The sequence below is a fragment of the Peromyscus californicus genome, unplaced genomic scaffold (assembly GCF_007827085.1).
Source record: "Peromyscus californicus insignis strain IS unplaced genomic scaffold, ASM782708v3 Scaffold_15__1_contigs__length_86483966, whole genome shotgun sequence".
Lineage (NCBI taxonomy): Eukaryota > Metazoa > Chordata > Mammalia > Rodentia > Cricetidae > Peromyscus > Peromyscus californicus.
Window position 1 is genome coordinate 51,823,522 of NW_026294447.1, and position 17,883 is coordinate 51,841,404.

Sequence of the window (17,883 nt, forward strand, 5' to 3'; positions counted from 1 at the left end):
TAACAAAGCATTTTAAATGCTCACATTACCAAGTTTTCAAATAATTGGAAAGTTAATGGAAAAAGCATTCCTGAGGATGTTGGTTTTGTTGAATAGTTGAGAAGCCACTTTCTGGGGAGAAACAGGATATACTACTATAACTTGGACTGACAAGACACCCATCTCCCAATTGCCTTTAGCTATATGTGTGGAATTTTGCCTGCTCATTTGAAAAATGTAGATAATGCCATCTTGTTCATGAGATTGTCCTTAGGCTTAGAGTAATTTATGGTAAACACGAAAAAAGCATTGACTATGCTTACAAGGGAAGTAAAACTTCCTTGGAACTATGCCTGCTCTACTGATATATTCTAATCCCCAAACAAGCAAAAGATTGGTGAGGGGTGTGAGAGGGTGAAAGGCAGTCTCACAAAAACTAGCCAAAGATTTCTACATAAAGGGAACAGAAACAGTGACAACTTTTTTGCTGCCACAGATTTATTAAAGTGTTAAAGAAAAACAACCCTGAGAAGTACATAGGCTTACACTCATTTATCTAAAACTAAAAGATGCCCATTTTAGCCAGGCGGGCTGGCACATGACTTTAATCTGAGCACTCAGGAGGCAGAGGCAGGCTGATCTCTGAGTTTGAGGCCAGCCTGGTCTACAGAGCAAGTTCCAGGATGGCCAGGCCTACACAGAGAAACCCTGTTTGGAAAAACAGAAAGAAAAACAACATTTACTTTGGGTAACAAGCTAATAACTGTACCTTGTTCACTACTATATCCCATTGTCATTAGTATTTTCACTGCAACAGAAAAGAAAACAAAATCTACAAATTTTGGGATAGGGCTGTTTTTCCAGACCACCCAGGTTTGATTCCCAGTACCTACAGGGCAGCTCACAATTTTCTACAACTTCACTCTCACATAGACATACATGCAGACAAAAACACCAATGCACATAAAATAAATAAATCATTTAAAAAAAAGACTTCACCTGTAATTCTAGGTAACAATATTTTCTAGTCCAACTTATACATGGCAACTAGACCTACCACAGTGAGTAAATAAATCCTCCTGAATAAATAAATACAGTACAAGTAAGAATTAGTAGGGGCTTGAAGTCTGGTTCATTGGTAGAGTGCCTGTAAACATGTAAAAGGCCCTGGGCTTGGCCTTTGGTGTGCACACATGCGCGCGCACGCACACACGCACACATACGCACACAGACACACAGACACACACACACACACACACACACACACACACACACACACACACACACAAGAAAAAGGAAAAAAAAGGTAATTTTGACCTACTATAGATTGTATCTCAGAACACTTCTCATCTCTGTATCTTGTAGGCAAAGAGTTTTCCATTTTATGCAAATGGCATTAGTGGAAGACTCAGTGTGGTCTACAGAGCTCTTTATATAAGCCTTGTTTGCCTCTGTAGCCTATTTCTTGCCATACCTTTCTTATCTTTGTAATGTCATCCTCCTCCAACCAAAAGGGTCTTTATCCTTTCTGTTAATATTCTGATCCACCCCTTGAAATCCCACCCCTTGGCTCCGCCCCACATCCTGCCATAAAAGCCTCATTCTAAGGAAAAACTCATCTCCTTCCTCTCTCTCTTTCTCCCGAGGTACGTAACCCCCACCCCCGTCTCTTCATCTCTGTTATAATAAACTCTCCACGTGGATGCAGCGTCTGGGTTGTGAATTACTGGCCACCGCCATCATGCCTGCATGGTGTGCATCTGCCCAGCATGCTTCCCTGCACAGCAGGATTCCCTCTGGGTCATTGTCAACCCCCCCTCCCCCGCCCCAATAATTTATAACTTCCCCCTTTGCCTCCAGATCTTCTACCAGGTTGTTCCTTCTACCCCAAATCATGATGGGACTATTCATTCTCCAGGTCTTGTTTTTCTGGGAAGTTCCTGATCATGTCTCCATATGCCAAGTCTTTCCACTGGGTTCTGTGGTTTCTCTGCCTCAGTTCATTGCTTTGCTCTATGAAGGCACTTTTGCTATAATTACCTAGTGATACCACTGGACTGCTGTATTCATTCTTTTAATTTAAGGGCTTAGCAAACAGTAAGAGCTCATTAAATGTGCTAAATGAAAAAACAGCAGTCATAATACTAATTCTACACTGGGACTCTATATGAATGGAGAAGCTATAATTTTTCCACCTTCAGTATCCCATTTTTTTTTTTTTTAAAGATTGATTTATTTATTATGTATACAGTGCTCTGCTTGCATGAATCCCTGCAGGCCAGAAGAGGGCACTAGATCTCATTACAGATGGTTGTGAGTCACCATGTGGTTGCTGGGAATTGAACTCAGGACCTCTGGAAGAGCAGCCAGTGCTCTTAACTGCTGAGCCATCTCTCCAACCCCAGTATCCCATTTTTGCTTTTACTTGTTTGAAAACTCACATAGCAGTTATAGCCTCAGATTTACCAGATTCATATTATCCATCCACTATGCATATGTATGTGAGTGATACTGGGGAGCAAACACAGGGCCTTGCTCACACTATGCAAATGCACCAATTACCCCAGCCCCAACTACTTTTATTTAACCTAGTAACTCCAAAAAATACAAAAAAGAAATCTGGCATAAAAACATAGAAGTGGTGTATTTACACCATTACACACTTTAAATACATTTTTTTTTTTAAAGAAAGATTTATTGGGCTGCAGAGATGGCTCAGCGGTTAAGCGCACTGGCTATTCTTCCAGAGGTCCTGAGTTAAATTCCCAGCAACCACATGGTGGTTCACAACCATCTATAATGAGATCTGGTGCTTTCTTCTGGCATGCAGGATACATGCAGGCAGAAACATTATATACATAATAAATAAATAAAATCTTTAAAAAAAAGGAAAGATTTATTTTTATATGTATGAGTGTTTAGACTGCATTTATATGCATGGTGACTGTGGAGGCCAAAAGAGGGTGTTAGGTCCCATGTATCTGGAGTTCTGGATAGTTATAAGCCACCATGTGGATGTTGGGAATGAAACCCAAGTCCTCTGCAAGAACAGAAAACGCTCTTAAGCAATGAGTCATCTCTCCAGCCCCTGAGAGCTTACTATTTTTACTGCTTACAACTACAAACCAACAAAACCTCTACCTAGTTTATTTCTTCTTTAAAAACTTTGTTTTGTGTACATGTGTGTTTTTGTGTCTATGTCTGGGCATGTGTGATGAGGTCAGAGGACAGCTGGGGGAGTTAAGTTCTCTCCTACCATGTGGGTCTCAGGGACTAATCTCAGGTCACTGGGCTTGGCAGCAGGTGCTACCTCCTGAGCCATCTCTCTGGGCCTAGTCATCCAGTTTTAAATTAATATGAGTGGAGAAAAACAAATTAATTACCCAGTTTAGCTTAGGGCATTTTCTGAACCTTTCACAGTAAGATATAAACTCAAATATCAATATATTTAGAAAACAATAAGATCCATGTATTTCCTGAAATTCTAGTCAAACATACTTTTACAAGTCAGCATTGTTTTTTGATGCAAGCTTCAATTTGGGAAGAACACTGACAGTGTAAACCTCATTTTATAGCAAATCATTGGAAAAGGCTTAATTATCACAGTTAAAGAGGAACATGTTTGATAACATACTTCTTTGATAATGAAGACATTTAAGTGTGTAAATGTATTTCTGTTTTGTGGTATTAGTTTTATTTTTTATTTTTTGAGACAGGGTCTCACTATGTAGCTCTGGCTGTCCTGGAACTGGCTTTGTAGACCAGGCTGGCCTTGAACTCAGAGACCTGCCTGCCTCTGCCTTTCAAGTGCTCGAATTAAAGGTTTGCACCACCACTGCCCAGCTTTTGGTACTAATTATAGATATGTAGATATTTCATCTTCAAACATGAACATGTAAAAACATAGCACACATACATGAACACTAAGCACAAAGTATATAAAAATGTTTTATATACATGTATATGCAAAGACAATTTTGGGTAATGTTTCTTGGGTACTTCTAACTTGTTCTTGAGACAGGAACTTTTACTGACCTGGAGCTTGCCTGGCTGGCTACTGTGCCCCTGGGATCTGCCTGGTTTTCCCTTTCCAGTGCTGGGACTGCAAATGCATACCAACATACCCAGCTTTTTACCTTGATTTTGGAATCAAACTCAGGTTGTAGTATAGCAACGACCTTTACCAACAGAGTTATCTCCTCAGCCCTTAAAGTGTTAATACATCAAAGTCATTTCCTTCATGGAGACATATTTAGTGAGACTAGAACCATGTCAATTTGTACTAGAAAAATGGCTGAAGCTATGTTTCTGGCCAGCCTTTAGTCACTGAATGTTTTAGTAGTTCTATAAACACACTTGGAGACATTCACAAACAGTATCTTTGTTAGTGAGGAGCTAGGATTGGAACCCAGGTCTAAGTTCAAAGTTCATGTTTACAAAACACTGCATCAAACACTGTTTACTTATTACTGACCCTGCACAAGTTTCTCAGGGTATTAAAGACCAAGTGAAACAACTTATATCCAGTGCTGTCATGAAGCTAGGTGCACCTTGGCATTCAAAGATTCTCTTTCCCCTGTTATAATCTTGAATAACAACGGTGTCATGAAATTTTTGTTTGTTTGTTTGTCTGTTTGAGACAAGGTTTCTCTGTGTAGCTTTGCGCCTTTCCTGGAACTCACTCTGTAGTCCAGGCTGGCCTCGAACTCACAGAGATCCGCCTGGCTCTGCCTCCCGAGTGCTGGGATTAAAGGCGTGCGCCACCACCGCCCGGCATCATTAAATGTTAACCTGAGATTTGAAAATAGTTTATGCTCTTTATATTATGACTAGCACCAAAAGTTCTGGTAACTTGATGTTTTAAATTTTTATGCTTCACTTTGAAATATAAATAGTAATATGTAGAAAGTATAGTGAATAGATCTTTCAACAACTCAAGGCAAAATGAGACTCTACATTATTATCCATCTGTTGCTATCTCATTCCTGTACCAATCCTTGGAGCTTCATTATTATATACTGGCGGTGGTAGTGCACACCTTACGCTCAGGAGGCAGAAGCAGGTGAATCTCCAAGTTTGAGGCCATAGGAGTTTCAGGACAGCCAACACTACACAGAGAAACCTGGTCTCAAAAACAACCAACCAACCAAAGTAAAAAAACAAAACCAACCAACCAACCAAACAAACCAAAAAAAAAAAAAGAAAAAAGATAAAGGACTTCTGACTAAGCATCATATAACTTTAAACAGACTATCAACAGGTTCTGCAGCAAATGAATTGTACATATTTTAGAAATACTTGTTATGGCTACAAAGTATCAGATACACACTTATATTAAAAATATCATACAATAAGTCATAATATCCATTACTTTGGTGGTATTTATTTGTGCTGAAATGTGGTGATATTTTATTTGTATGTTAATAAATAAAGTTTGCCTGGAGATCAGAGGAAACAGCAAGCTGTTTTAAGTAAAAACAAAAGTCGGGCAACATGCCCCTAATCCCGATCACTTGGCAGGCAGGTTCTGTGTGTGTGTGTGTGTGTGTGTGTGTGTGTGTGTGTTCAAGGCCACACTAGGGAATGGAGCCAAGCATGGTAACATACACCTTTAATCCCAGTACCAACCATAGAGACCTGGAGGTCTGTACAGACAGGCAGTGACAAGGAAGTGAGGTAGCTCGACTAAGAGCCAATGAGAGGGCAGAACAGCAAGGCAATAATAAAAGCCTGGGTAGACAGGAAGTCATGGCATTTGTAAGCTGCAGAGCTGGTGAGGTAAGGTGGCTGGTGGCTATTCCTATTTCCCTGATCTTTAAGGCTTTCACCCCTATATTTGGCTCCATGTTTTTTATTTAATAAGACCGCTTAGAAATTTGGCTACATATTACTATACACATTTTAAGTATACAAATAAGGGAAAATAAATATTCTATTTTCAATAGAAAACAAGTATTGGCAACTGCTTACAATTTTATTTTCCTTAATAAATGAAACAAGACAACTTAGAATGAGAATTTCCAAGTTATGGGGACATTTAGTTATATAAATGATTACAAATGTGAGTAGCTGTCATTACTGTAAATAATTTATTGCTGAATTTTAGAAACATAATTAGTTCTTTAATCTACATTATAAATTAGATCAAAAGGTTAAGACTGCTCTTAGGAGCCCTACATGTGGCATACACCTTTAATTCCAAAGAGAAGCAGGCAGATTCTGAGTTCAAAGCTAGCTTGAGGGACTGGAGAGATGGCTCAGTGTGTAGGTACTTACACACACAAATAAAAATAATAAAACAAATTAAAAAAATAATTCACAGTACACAGTGAAGAGTCTACTAAGAGCAAAGTACTATTCTATGTTCTTGGGGTGATTTGAATACTAGCAAGATTTTGATTCTCTCTTTAGGGAACATTGCTGTGGGATGTTCTGTATGTTAATATATAAAACACTGATTGGCCAGTAGCCAGGCAGGAAGTATAGGTGGGACAAGCAGAGAAGAGAATTCTGGGAACAAGAAGGCTGAGGCAGAGAGATGATGCCAGCCGCCACTATGAGAAGCAGATGTTAAGATACCGGTAAGCCACGAGCCACGTGGCAACTTATAGATTAATAGAAATGGGTTAATTTAAGATATAAGAACAGTTAGCAAGAAGCCTGCTGCGGCCATACAGTTTGTAAGCAATACAAGTCTCTATGTGTTTACTTGGTTGGGTCTGAGCGGCTGTGGGACTGGCGGGTGAGAAAGATTTGTCCTGACTGTGGGCCAGGCAGGACTGGATAAATCTCCAGCTACAGAACATATACTATGTGACAAGAGGAAATGAGACAGTACATAGGCATTTCCAGAGCCAAGTTAGAAGATGGAGATACCTAACAAATACAAATGTTTGCAAGTTCTCAGAAAATAGAAAATACTTTTTAACTTGGAATGGCGATATAAAACAGGGCATAAAGCACTCGAGTTTGTTCTTAAAGGTTAATGCAGTATTTGGAGATTTAATGATAAAAAACAAAGATGCCCTGGACAAAGGTGACATCAGAGGGATATAGAGAAAATCTATAGTCTACACCAAAAACTGTTTAAGGTTTCAAATAGGATAGGTAAGATTTCAGAACTCTACTCAAACTTGCAGCAAAACTGTTTATAAATGCTAACGCTCCTTGATTAGATATGCATCACCTCAGTCACTTGAACCCAAAAGTAATTCTTTATGCCTCATGTTTGACTGATTGCTTTGCTCTGTTGAAAATGGTCTTTAGCTTAGTTCACCATTCTTTTAGAATTATAGTCAGACTCATTTGCTAAAGAGGGTACAATTACAAACAAGTAAAATGAATTGTCAGCTTCACTGAACCTTGACAAAAGGAAAAGTGTCAACATGCAGGATAATGGAAAAAATGGAAAGAGGAGAAATGGAATAGTGAGTGGGGACAGTGAGTTTGCCCTTTTATATTATTCCAGGCACACACTCTTGGAAGCTAGCCAAGTTGTTAAGGGTTTAAAATTAGGTCACTGTTTTGGGGAGGCTTATTAAGATTTTTAATTCAATAAAATATAATCACATTCATAATGACTAAACATATGGCAAATACAATATACAGTCCATTTTAAAATGCAGATCATAAATACATTTCATCTTCCAAAGGCTGAAAATGTATTTTTGATCCAGATAAGAAGTTTACGGTCTGCAGTGCAATGTCTGACAGTGAAGGACACATGGTACTTCTGGTGGATGCTGGTACTACTTCTGGGCTATTCTGTTTTGAGGTCAGCAATATTTATGTCAAAGACAGCAGTAGATCTGTGGATTGTAAGACATTACGCTTCTGAAAAGCGGATTTTTCTTCACAAAGGAAAAAAGGCAGTAATAGTACACTTTCACTTCTGTTCTCACAATGTTAGAACCACTGCCCAGCATATGCCACAGGCGCTGTAAAACACCATAGTGGTAAAACATTTGCCCTTCTTTCTGGCTTCTCCCAATTCAATAATCTATTTGGGGATTTTAATTTTATATGCTAATTTTGTTTTTAGTATAGGCACTGACATCAATCAGGCTTCTGGAGTAGCAACCACAGAACAATTCCAGGTACCTTAAGAAGAAAAGAGATTTATCTGAGGCTTTGTGCTAGTTTCCAGCATTGCTGGGAAGGCTAGTGACTAAGCTCAGCAGAGTGGAACAGAGATGGCTGTAGAGTGAACATTCTACCATGAGTTATCCCAGAACCTGGGCCACGACAGCTCCTGCCCTGTGGCAGGACAATGGTGACTGTGATAGTGTGACCCTTTTTCTTTTGTGGACACTACTGCTCCACTCTGCTTCCAGAAAGCATTCTCAATAGCCTCTGCTTTCGGTGCCACTAGCTCCTAACGTAAAAGGCCTATGCTGAAACCTAAGCAGTGGAGAAAGGCTCAGGAAGCCTTTTCTGACTTTTCTTCGGGGAGGCAGCCTCTCCCCTCTATTAAAACCTATGCAATGCTGGGTGGTGGCGGTGCACACCTTTTATCCCAGCACTGGGGGGCAGAGACGGGCAGATCTCTAAGTTCAAGGCCAGCCTGGTCTACAGAGAAAGTTCCAGGACAGCCAGGGTTACACAGAGAAACCTGTCTCAAAACAAAAAAACAAAACAAAACAACAACAACAAAAAAACCCAAAAACAAACAAAAAAAAACCCAATCAACCAACCAACTAACCAACCAAAACAACCTACATAAAACTGGGAAGGCTCTAGTGCTAAGAAGCCAAAAACTTCCAGTGACCCATACAGGAAAGCAACCTATTCAGAAAAGAATGGCTAAAACACAACAGAAGCCTCTGTCCTCTGAGTAAATGCTCTGGATTCCAGAATCTAGAGCAGTTTGAGCAGCAACCTACTCAATCAAGTCCCTGCCCCCACCAATCATTAAACTTCCTGGCTGGGCCAACAATTCCAAGTAGTTTCTTTCCTGGTCTCAGTAAGAAACTGGACTTGTAACAGATACTGCTTCAAGCTAATGTTTCAGTAACTACCTCAGTCTACCTACTTGGACCACTACCTCCTACCTGAGACCTGTCAAATTGGTTCTCACACTGCCCCCCTTTCTATCTCCCACATGCCCAAATTCTTGGGCTTAAGGGTCAGAAGAACTATTATGAGTTATGTATGTACAACTTTATCACTTACAGGCTAGTTATTAGTTTCTGAACCCATCAAACTTGGAGGTTGTCAGGATGACCAAATTAGACAAAGTAAACCAAAATTACAAGCATGATCATTTGTTATCGATTTTCATAAAGTCGAGAATATGGTTTGGTTGGTAGAGCTGTTGCCTGACATGCACATGGCCCTGAGTTCTATTTCCAGCATCACAAAAACAGCAGGTGTAGTGGTACATGCTATAATCTCGGTGCTCGGAAGGTGGGAGCTGAAGGATCAGAAGTTCAAAGCCACACTCAGTTACTTAGTAAATACAAAAAGAGCCAAGACTATATAAGGTCTCATCTTAAAACAAACAGGCAAAATACAAACAATGAAAACGAACTTCATATTCATAACAGCAAAACAACAATCTTCATAAATGATGACTTCTTAATCTTTTTCCCTAAGGACTGTGGCCTCTTCTAGAGAACTCTGGATCGAATGGGCACTGATGTCATATCTGTATTTTAAAAATTCATTTTGGGGTTGGCAAGGTGGTTCAGTGGGTAAAGGCATTTGCCACCAAGCTTGACAGACCTCAGTTTGGTCCTGAGGCCCTACCTACATGATAAAAGGAGAGGACTAAATTTCACAAGTTGTCCTGATCTCCATCAGCATGTTTGCTGTGGCACACGAACGCCTTTATACACATTCAAAAACATAAATGTAATAAAAATTAAAATTAATTTTGTAATTAAGTTTAATATGCTTGTAATTTTAAAGTCTAATACTAATAAAATGCTTACCCTAAAAAGCAAACCCTTATACTACCCAGTCCTGCTCCCAATTAATTCTTTAGCTCTTTCTACTGCTGTGTACTTCCACATATTCTAATTATTAAATTAATATTCTGTGTTCCTATTATAACAAATATTTAAATACTAATTACTGCTGAGCCAAGCTCTTTACTAGTATTTTATTTTCTCTCATGTTGTTTAAATTTTTTCTTCAGTATTAACTTTATACATTTGCTTCATTGTCTGAATTTATTCCCAATTCTTCCTAAATGCACTAAAAGAGCCATCAAATCTCAATGAAATTTGCTACTTACTGTTCAAACATGAAGTAACTGATACACTAGACTTCTTGGGGATTTTTGCTCTGGTCCAGTCTAGACAGGACACATTCTTTCCCCTCTCTAAGTCTAATGTGACTGATACCTAAGCTGCATTTAGCTTCCCTCCTTGCATTTGAATGCCATTTCCTGATCCCACTTCTCCACTCTTAGTTTGCTTGAAGTACTTGGTAGATCTCATCTTCAGTAGTTTCCTGAGTGGGGATGCAAAGTAGTAGATATTTATACTTTCCTCTAGTGTCTCTTTTTTTTCTTTCTAGATTTCAACTTGACCTCTCAACCCTATTATTACACTTTCCATTTCTGCTCTTACTTTTTTTTTGGTTTTTCGAGACAGGTCTGCTCTTATTTTTAAGAGCTTCTGTTTTAGTTTTTGAACTCAGAGCTTTGTTTTGTTTGTTGAAGTGATAGGGACTGTACACAGGGCCTTATACAAAGTGGTTAAGTGTTCTACATTTAGGAGCATACTACTTGTGAGCTACCAATGTCATTTTTGTGTGTGCTTGTTTCTGAGGCAAGACCTAACTGTAGCCATGGATGACCCCAAACTCAATTAGTTTCCCAAGCTCTGGGTACAGTCAGGCACCACCACAACCTGCCCCCAGCCAAAAGCTGGAGAGATGGATCAGCGATTAAGAAGGGCACTGGCTGCTCCTCCAGAGGACCTGAGTTAATTCTCAGCACCCACAATCTGGCTCATAACCATCTGTAACTCCAGTTTCAGAGGATCTGATGCTCTCTTCTGGCCTCTGTGGGCACTACACACAAGTGGTGCACATATATACATGCAGGTAAAACACCCACACATACAAATAAAAATTCAAATTTATAATACCCATATCGGCTCTCCTGAAGTTATTTACAGTCTGCACTGTTTTCTTCAGTACTTTTGTTCTGACCTATGTCTCACTCTGGAAGTTTTCCTTAAACATTCAGTGATCCTTGGATGGGTTTTCACAGCCCATAGAAGTGTGGCAGAACAGACAGGTTGCTGACTCTTAGTTCTGTAGTTAACAACCACTACCCCGCTCTGTTCACTATACAACTATGAACATAATTTAACTGAGTAACTTTAAAATGTATACACTTTGGGACTGTTAACTACTTACTCCCAAAGCTCCAGTTTTCTCTTGTATTTTCTGGGGAAGGGGACTAGGTGATTTTATCATCTAGCTTGAGGCTTTCACTTATCTCCAATTTTAATCTTTATCTCATCTCCATCATATTCTATAGCTATTTTTGCATTCAGAATACCTCTAGTTAAATTTCTTTTGAAAATTAAAAAGAATCTCTGATCTGAGAGTATAGAGAGGTCAGTGGTAGAATGTTTAGTTAGTGTGTATGAGGTCCTGGGTTCAATACCCAGCCTTGCAAACAAACAAACAAAGAAAAAATTCCCATAGAATCCACCTATATTAACAACAAAAAAGCTAAGCATAGTACGGCGTTGGCCTATACCTAGAATCTAGAGTCTGAGGCAGGAAGACTACAGGTTTGAAGTCAACCTGGACTACATAAGGAGCTGTCCTGTGAAAGTGCAGTGGGGTATGGAAACAGGAAATTTCAGGTCTTTAATGTTTCGTTGGAGGTGAATAATGCATTGAGGGAACAGAGTCTGCCATCTGCTATAAACGATCATAATTCAGGAACAGAGAAGTGGACTGCTACTGACTTATGTATAGAATCCAGCAAGCCCCAATGATCCTCCTGTTTCTATCCTCATGGTGTTGGAGCTACATATACCTCATGGCCATGCCCAGAATTTTATGTGGGTGCTGGGATCTTAAAGATTCCTTATACTTACACAGTAATCACTCTTATCCACTAAGCTATCTCTCCAGCCCCAGGCTTTAATTATTTTAAACATTACTTATTTATTCAGAAATCTGAGGACAACTTGTAAGAGTTAGTTTTCTTCTTCCATCATGTGGGCTCCAGTGATCAAACTTAGCTGTAAAGCTTGGTGCCAAGTGATTTAACCTGCTGAGCTAACCATCTCATGGGCCCTGGCTTTAATTTTTAAAGTTAAATCTGATTTGGAATAAAAATTAATAATTACTGACTTATATATTTACTAAACTTCCTACTATGTCCTATGTAATAGGAACACAAAATGAAATGTGATTTTACCTTCAAGTTGATCAATAGTCCCAGTTTCACAGCCTTTCTTAACTGAGCATCCTCATTTGAATCACAAAACAAAAAATACAGACCAGGGGGCTTGAGAGATGGCTTAAGAGCACTGGCTGCTCTTCCAGAGGAGCTAGGTTCAATTCCCAGCTCACAACCATCTTGTTATTTCAGTCTGAGGGATCCAGCGCCCTCTTCTGGCCTTCTCAGACACTAGGCATGCACATAGTACATATACATACACACATGCAAAACACTTGTACACATAAAGTAAAATAAAATAATACAGACTAATCAATTCTCTCTAAAATAGTATATACAGCTAGAACCTTGAGACATGCATGGAAAGATTCAAATTGATCACATACAATAGATGCCTGAGCACAGGTATCATTGGTATGTAGAACTCCTGTTGGGAAAAGCTAACTGGAAAGTGAAAAGTAGACCAGTAAGAGGTAGAAACCAACTTAAAATTGTGATAAAATTATAAGAAAAAAATCTTAAAACTAATAATTGTCTAAAAAGAATCTATGAATATACCGAGTATTGGGCTTCATTAATAAAATGATTTTTAGAAAAGACTGTGCATCTAGGGATGAAGCTCAGCAAGTAAAGTGCTAGCCTTAGCCTAGGACAGAAGGAGAGAGGAGAAAGACGACTTCGGCAAGGAAGAATTACCTGTCGGAAAGATTAGCAGCTAACATTTATTGAATGCTTATAACATACCAAATACTGCTCATATCAATTAACATCTACGGTTTCTTTAATCCTCAGAATATTACTTTATAGGGTTATTATTCTTTTTGTAAATCAGTAAGACAGGGAATTAAGAGTTATATGACTCGTTTGGGGTGAAACATGTTAAGACACTGTAGAGGAGGATTCAAAACTGGTCCACTTGGCTCCAGATCTGAACTTTAAGCTTTATCACATGAAATCCTTCCACAAGTGATTAACTACTGTCCTCCTCATGGAAATGAGGTAAGGCTATGTTGAAGGCATAAAAGGCCTAGTATGAATCGATCCTAGGTATGAGGGAAAGGTATGTCTCACATAAAGCACAAGAAGCTAAAGTGAAAACCAGGACTGCAAATGTTGAATGGAAAGAGACATGAGCTCTTACTTGTTTAGCCAGATTGAGACAAAGAAGGGACATTTTAGATCTTTAAGTGTCCTGCATAAAATGCAATTTCTATGTAAATGATAGAAAAAATTAACTCACCAAAGAAAATAAAAGAGCTCCAGGACAGGTAATCGAGTACCACCAAAGACCTAAGAGCTAGCTTGCAATTTCACTTTTCATTAAAAACTAAAAAATTACATTAAGATATGTACTCTCACTTTTAAAAACAGTTAAATATATAAGACACACAGTTTGAGAAAAGAAAGATTTGTCATACCTTTTTGGTGCTGTGGCAAACTTCAAAATTTTCTGTAGAAGCATTTTCTCACAAATTTGGCTTTATAGAATAAAGGAACGGTAGGTCAAGCTGCTAGGTCATTTCTGATATTGTCCCTATAAACTGGCATCTCTAAACAGTCAGCTATTAACATAATGATTATTATCTTAAACTAATAAAAACAGTTTGACATTCTTGCTGTGACAAAAACAAAACTAGTCTGTTACTGAAAGACAATGGTAAATTAAATTTTAAAAGGCTATGTAAGAGAAATTGTAACCTTTGTTCCCTTATCAATGCCCGATTCTCATCTTATTATTAATGTTATCATCTACTAGGGTTTAAAAAAATAGTTTTCAAAGTCCTATTAATTGATTGATCTGGCCATGTATTTTTCAAGATAGAAAACTGTGCTAAGTTTTCCTTACTGAAAATGATACATTCTCTTCTAGCTGGCAGCTTTTAAAATTCTTTTAGTGACTCTGCACTAGTAAAATTAAATTTCTCAAGTAATATTGGGTCATATAACTTGTTTCATTTTATTTTATGGCCACAGAAAACTAAGTATAAACCTCCTTTGTGTAGGAAAGGTCTCTTTCCCGCGCTGAAATGTTAAGATTTTAACATTTGCCAAAAGACATATACTTCTCTTAACACAATATTCATATACTCATTTGTTTAGAACACAGAAAAAATATGCTACCCAGATAGATAGATAGATAGACAGACAGACAGATGATAGTTTGTTTTGTTTAAAATAAGTGAAAAAGGCATGTGGGTCTGGCACTAACTACTTTACAAGCTAATGCCTGATGTACAAGCCAAACTTGAAAGTTAAATACAAACTATTTTAAAATGTAAGTCAGAGACTTAATTAAAATAAATTTCAGTGTGCCCTACCTTTTATTTTTATAATGGATCTATTCTAACTATAAGCAATTAAGAATCAACAAGGTGTTAAATGTAAATATAGGAATCTAAACTTGAAATCTGGGGAAATGGGCGGGTTCAAAGCTAGAGCAGAGACGGCGTAGGTGGCTAATCACATAGTCCCACACCCATCATCTTACATTAGGCAAGAACAAGGCTGCACTCTCACCAATGTTCTTTTTCATCAGTACTGAATATCTGTTTTTAATAGTAAATGAAGAGCTACATTAATACTGACCCTGAAGTTGTCTCAGCATTCCTAATTACAGACTGAGAAGAAACTAACCCTGTATATTCTAGACACTGATATAGAATTAAAGTAGTTGTGTTTTTAATTTGATAGACAAATATATAATTTTAGAAATAAAATTTAAAGTCAGAATTTCATACCTTGTGCAAGCATGTTAAATTCCAAGAACAGTGCTATGTGGTAAAGTTCCATGGCTTCTTCTGCTCTGGTCATGTTTGGCTTCCCTGCAACGAGAGCCTGAACTTCACTGAGACTCCCCACAGAAGGGCTACAGTGCAAAACAGAGAGGTCCACCACGTCGGTATACATACAGTGTAATATCACTTTTGCATATTTTTTTGGTATAATGGACTCATCTAATATAATTCTTGTGGGAGTTCTCAAAGTTCGGTCTGTGATTTCTTCACCAGTCCGTATCCTCCTTTGTAATAAATTTCGGAAAAATGGGGACCGTGCAGAAATAATAGCCTTGTGGGCTTTGAGCTCTTCATCTAAACAGTTCTGATTTCCACCAAAAGCTTCAACTAGTTCAGAGTCTGAAGAAAAACTAAGGACGACATCATAATAACACATGTAATCAAAGAGTCCACGCATATCTACATCAAGGGAATTTGGTGTTCCAAATTCTTCACTAAGCTGAACAAGGATATCGACATTCTGAAACCTTGAGTCCTCCATTCCAAATTCTCCCGTATAAAGGTAGTGTAACAAGGCAGAAAACATGGGCATATCAATACCAGCTGTACTGATGTCCATTATTATCTCTGCCCCATACTCAGGTGAGGAAGAAAGCAGTGTTTTAAAAAATGGACACCTTGCTGCCAAAATGGCACGATGAACAGGAAAACAAGTTTCTTGAAATATTAAGTCCACATCAGTACAGTACTTATACTCATAAAGGTCAGCCATATCCTTCTGTAGTGTCCGGGCTTCTGGTCTGGCCAAACTGGCTTGCAGAGAAAGCTCCTTTAAGGCTGAAGTTCCCTCATATTCTTCTACTAGTGCATTGACGTCTCTAACATCCCACCCAGAGAGGAGTTCTCGCATCTGCTTGGCGTGATCAGCCGACCTATTTGATTTTCGGCGTTTAATAAATTTCTTTTTGAGGGTAGCAAGGCCAGAGGTTCTCTTTTTTTTGTCTTGTGATTTCTCGTGGCCATGGTCAAGGCTATACAACTTTGATTCACAACCATAGCCTTGCTGAGAATAGGATGATGTTCCTAAGAAGAAAATTAAGCAAATCATAATTTCTTAACATTCAATTTCAACATTACTCAACATATTTCATGCCTAAAATTGTTATAAACACATTCTGATACAACTCAAATAAACTGAACATTATTTATTATGAATGCAAATAACTCATTTTTATATTTAGAAAGAGGGCTGGGCACTGTGGGGCAGACTTGTAATCCAGCACTTTAGAGGTTGAGGCTAGAGGTCAAGAGTATGAAAATAGCCTAGGCTGGAAAGCTCAAATAAGGGTGTGTGTGTGTGTGTGTGTGTGTGTGTGTGTGTGTGTGTGTGTGTGTTCGCATGCACGTGTGCCCATGTATGTGTTTGGAGAGGGGAGCAGGGAAGATGGCTCAGTGGATAAAGTGCTTGCTCTGCCAGCATGAAGACCTAAGTTCAGATACCCATCAGACACATAAAAGCTGGACACAATGGTATAGTGTTGGGAAGTTGGAGACAAGCAGATCCTAGGAGACCACAGGCCAACTAGTATAGCTAAAATATGAGCTCCAGGTTCAGTGACAGACACATCTGTAGGTAGAGGAGCTAGAGATACGGCTCAGTGGTTAAAGAATTGCTGTTCTTACAGAGGTCTTGCGTTGCGTTCCCAGCACCCCCAACAGGCAGCTCATGACCACCTGTAATTCTAGTTCCAGAGGATCCAACATCCTTCTGTGGACTCTGTAGGCACTTGTCACACAAACATATATTCAGGCACAAACACATACATACAAAAGAAAATAAATCTTAAAAGTAAAATAAGGTGGAGTGTAATTGAGAAAGACACCTGATGTCAATGTCTGCCTCCCTGTGTACATATAGGCAAGTATACCTGCACACCCATGCATACACCACACATACACAAAATAAAATAAAAGAAATAAATCTATTTTAAAAGGGCCAGAAAGATGGCTCAGTGGGAAGTCATTTGCCACCAAACCTGATGTCCTGAGTTTGATTCCTGGTACCCACATGGGGATTAGGAAAGAAGTGACTCTCACAACTGTCCTGACTTTTACATATGTGCCATGAATACCTCCACCAAATCAAAGTGTTCTGTAACACTTTTTAATAAAAAGGAAGGTAAGGAGGGACGAAGGAAAGAAGAAAACAACAAATAGAAACAAAATTTTGTTCTAGTAATCAAGGACTATCTTAAGGGCTCACTCATGGATTTTTAGGAAATGAGAGGCAGTTTGCAAATTAAGAATATTGTCTATAATTGTAAAATGTTTTTCTCTTCAACCACACTAAGGCTGCATTTATAACAAGCCTGATTAACATTGGGGTGAGGGCAGGGAACCTAGATATTGCAGAATTTTCATTGCCTATAATAATTTTTCTATGGCTCAGCACTCTTTTCATCTAAAAAGATAACTTAACACAGTTCTATTTACAGTCACAACAGAAAACAAAATTTAAAAATGCAAAGTTACCTATGAAAGTCTGCTGGGCCTGTGAATTTCCCCCTACCCGTGGGGAGCATGAATGAGGATAGTTAGATGCATTAGCACCCATTTTCTTCAGTCACTCCGGCATTCCATCTGCTGGTTCTTCAGAGTGTAATCCCAGAGGCCTTTACGAACCTTCAACCCTGGATCCAGCAGCCTCTTTTCATCCATTTCTTGATGGAAACAAAGATAAATTATTTATTGTTTTAAATTATCTTAAACGAACAATTAAAAAAAAAAAAAAGCTCT

The 17,883-nt window shown here is 38.6% G+C and overlaps 1 protein-coding gene across 5 annotated transcripts in view; it reads right to left on the minus strand.

Moving 5' to 3' along the window:
• The window catches only part of Btbd7 (BTB domain containing 7), a 108,497-nt gene that overhangs the window by 42,625 nt on the left and 47,989 nt on the right, over nt 1-17,883 (minus strand). For 4 of the 5 annotated variants that reach the window (XM_052738837.1, XM_052738838.1, XM_052738839.1 and 1 more), the window contains exons 2-3: nt 17,620-17,807; nt 15,091-16,170 (exon numbers count right to left, since the gene is read on the minus strand). In XM_052738837.1, coding sequence (XP_052594797.1) covers nt 15,091-16,170; nt 17,620-17,701 — 1,162 coding nt within the window. In that variant the 5' untranslated portion in view covers nt 17,702-17,807. Of the gene's footprint in view, nt 1-13,770; nt 13,831-15,090; nt 16,171-17,619; nt 17,808-17,883 lie in introns of all 5 variants that reach the window. The other variant, XM_052738841.1, reaches the window with a different exon arrangement.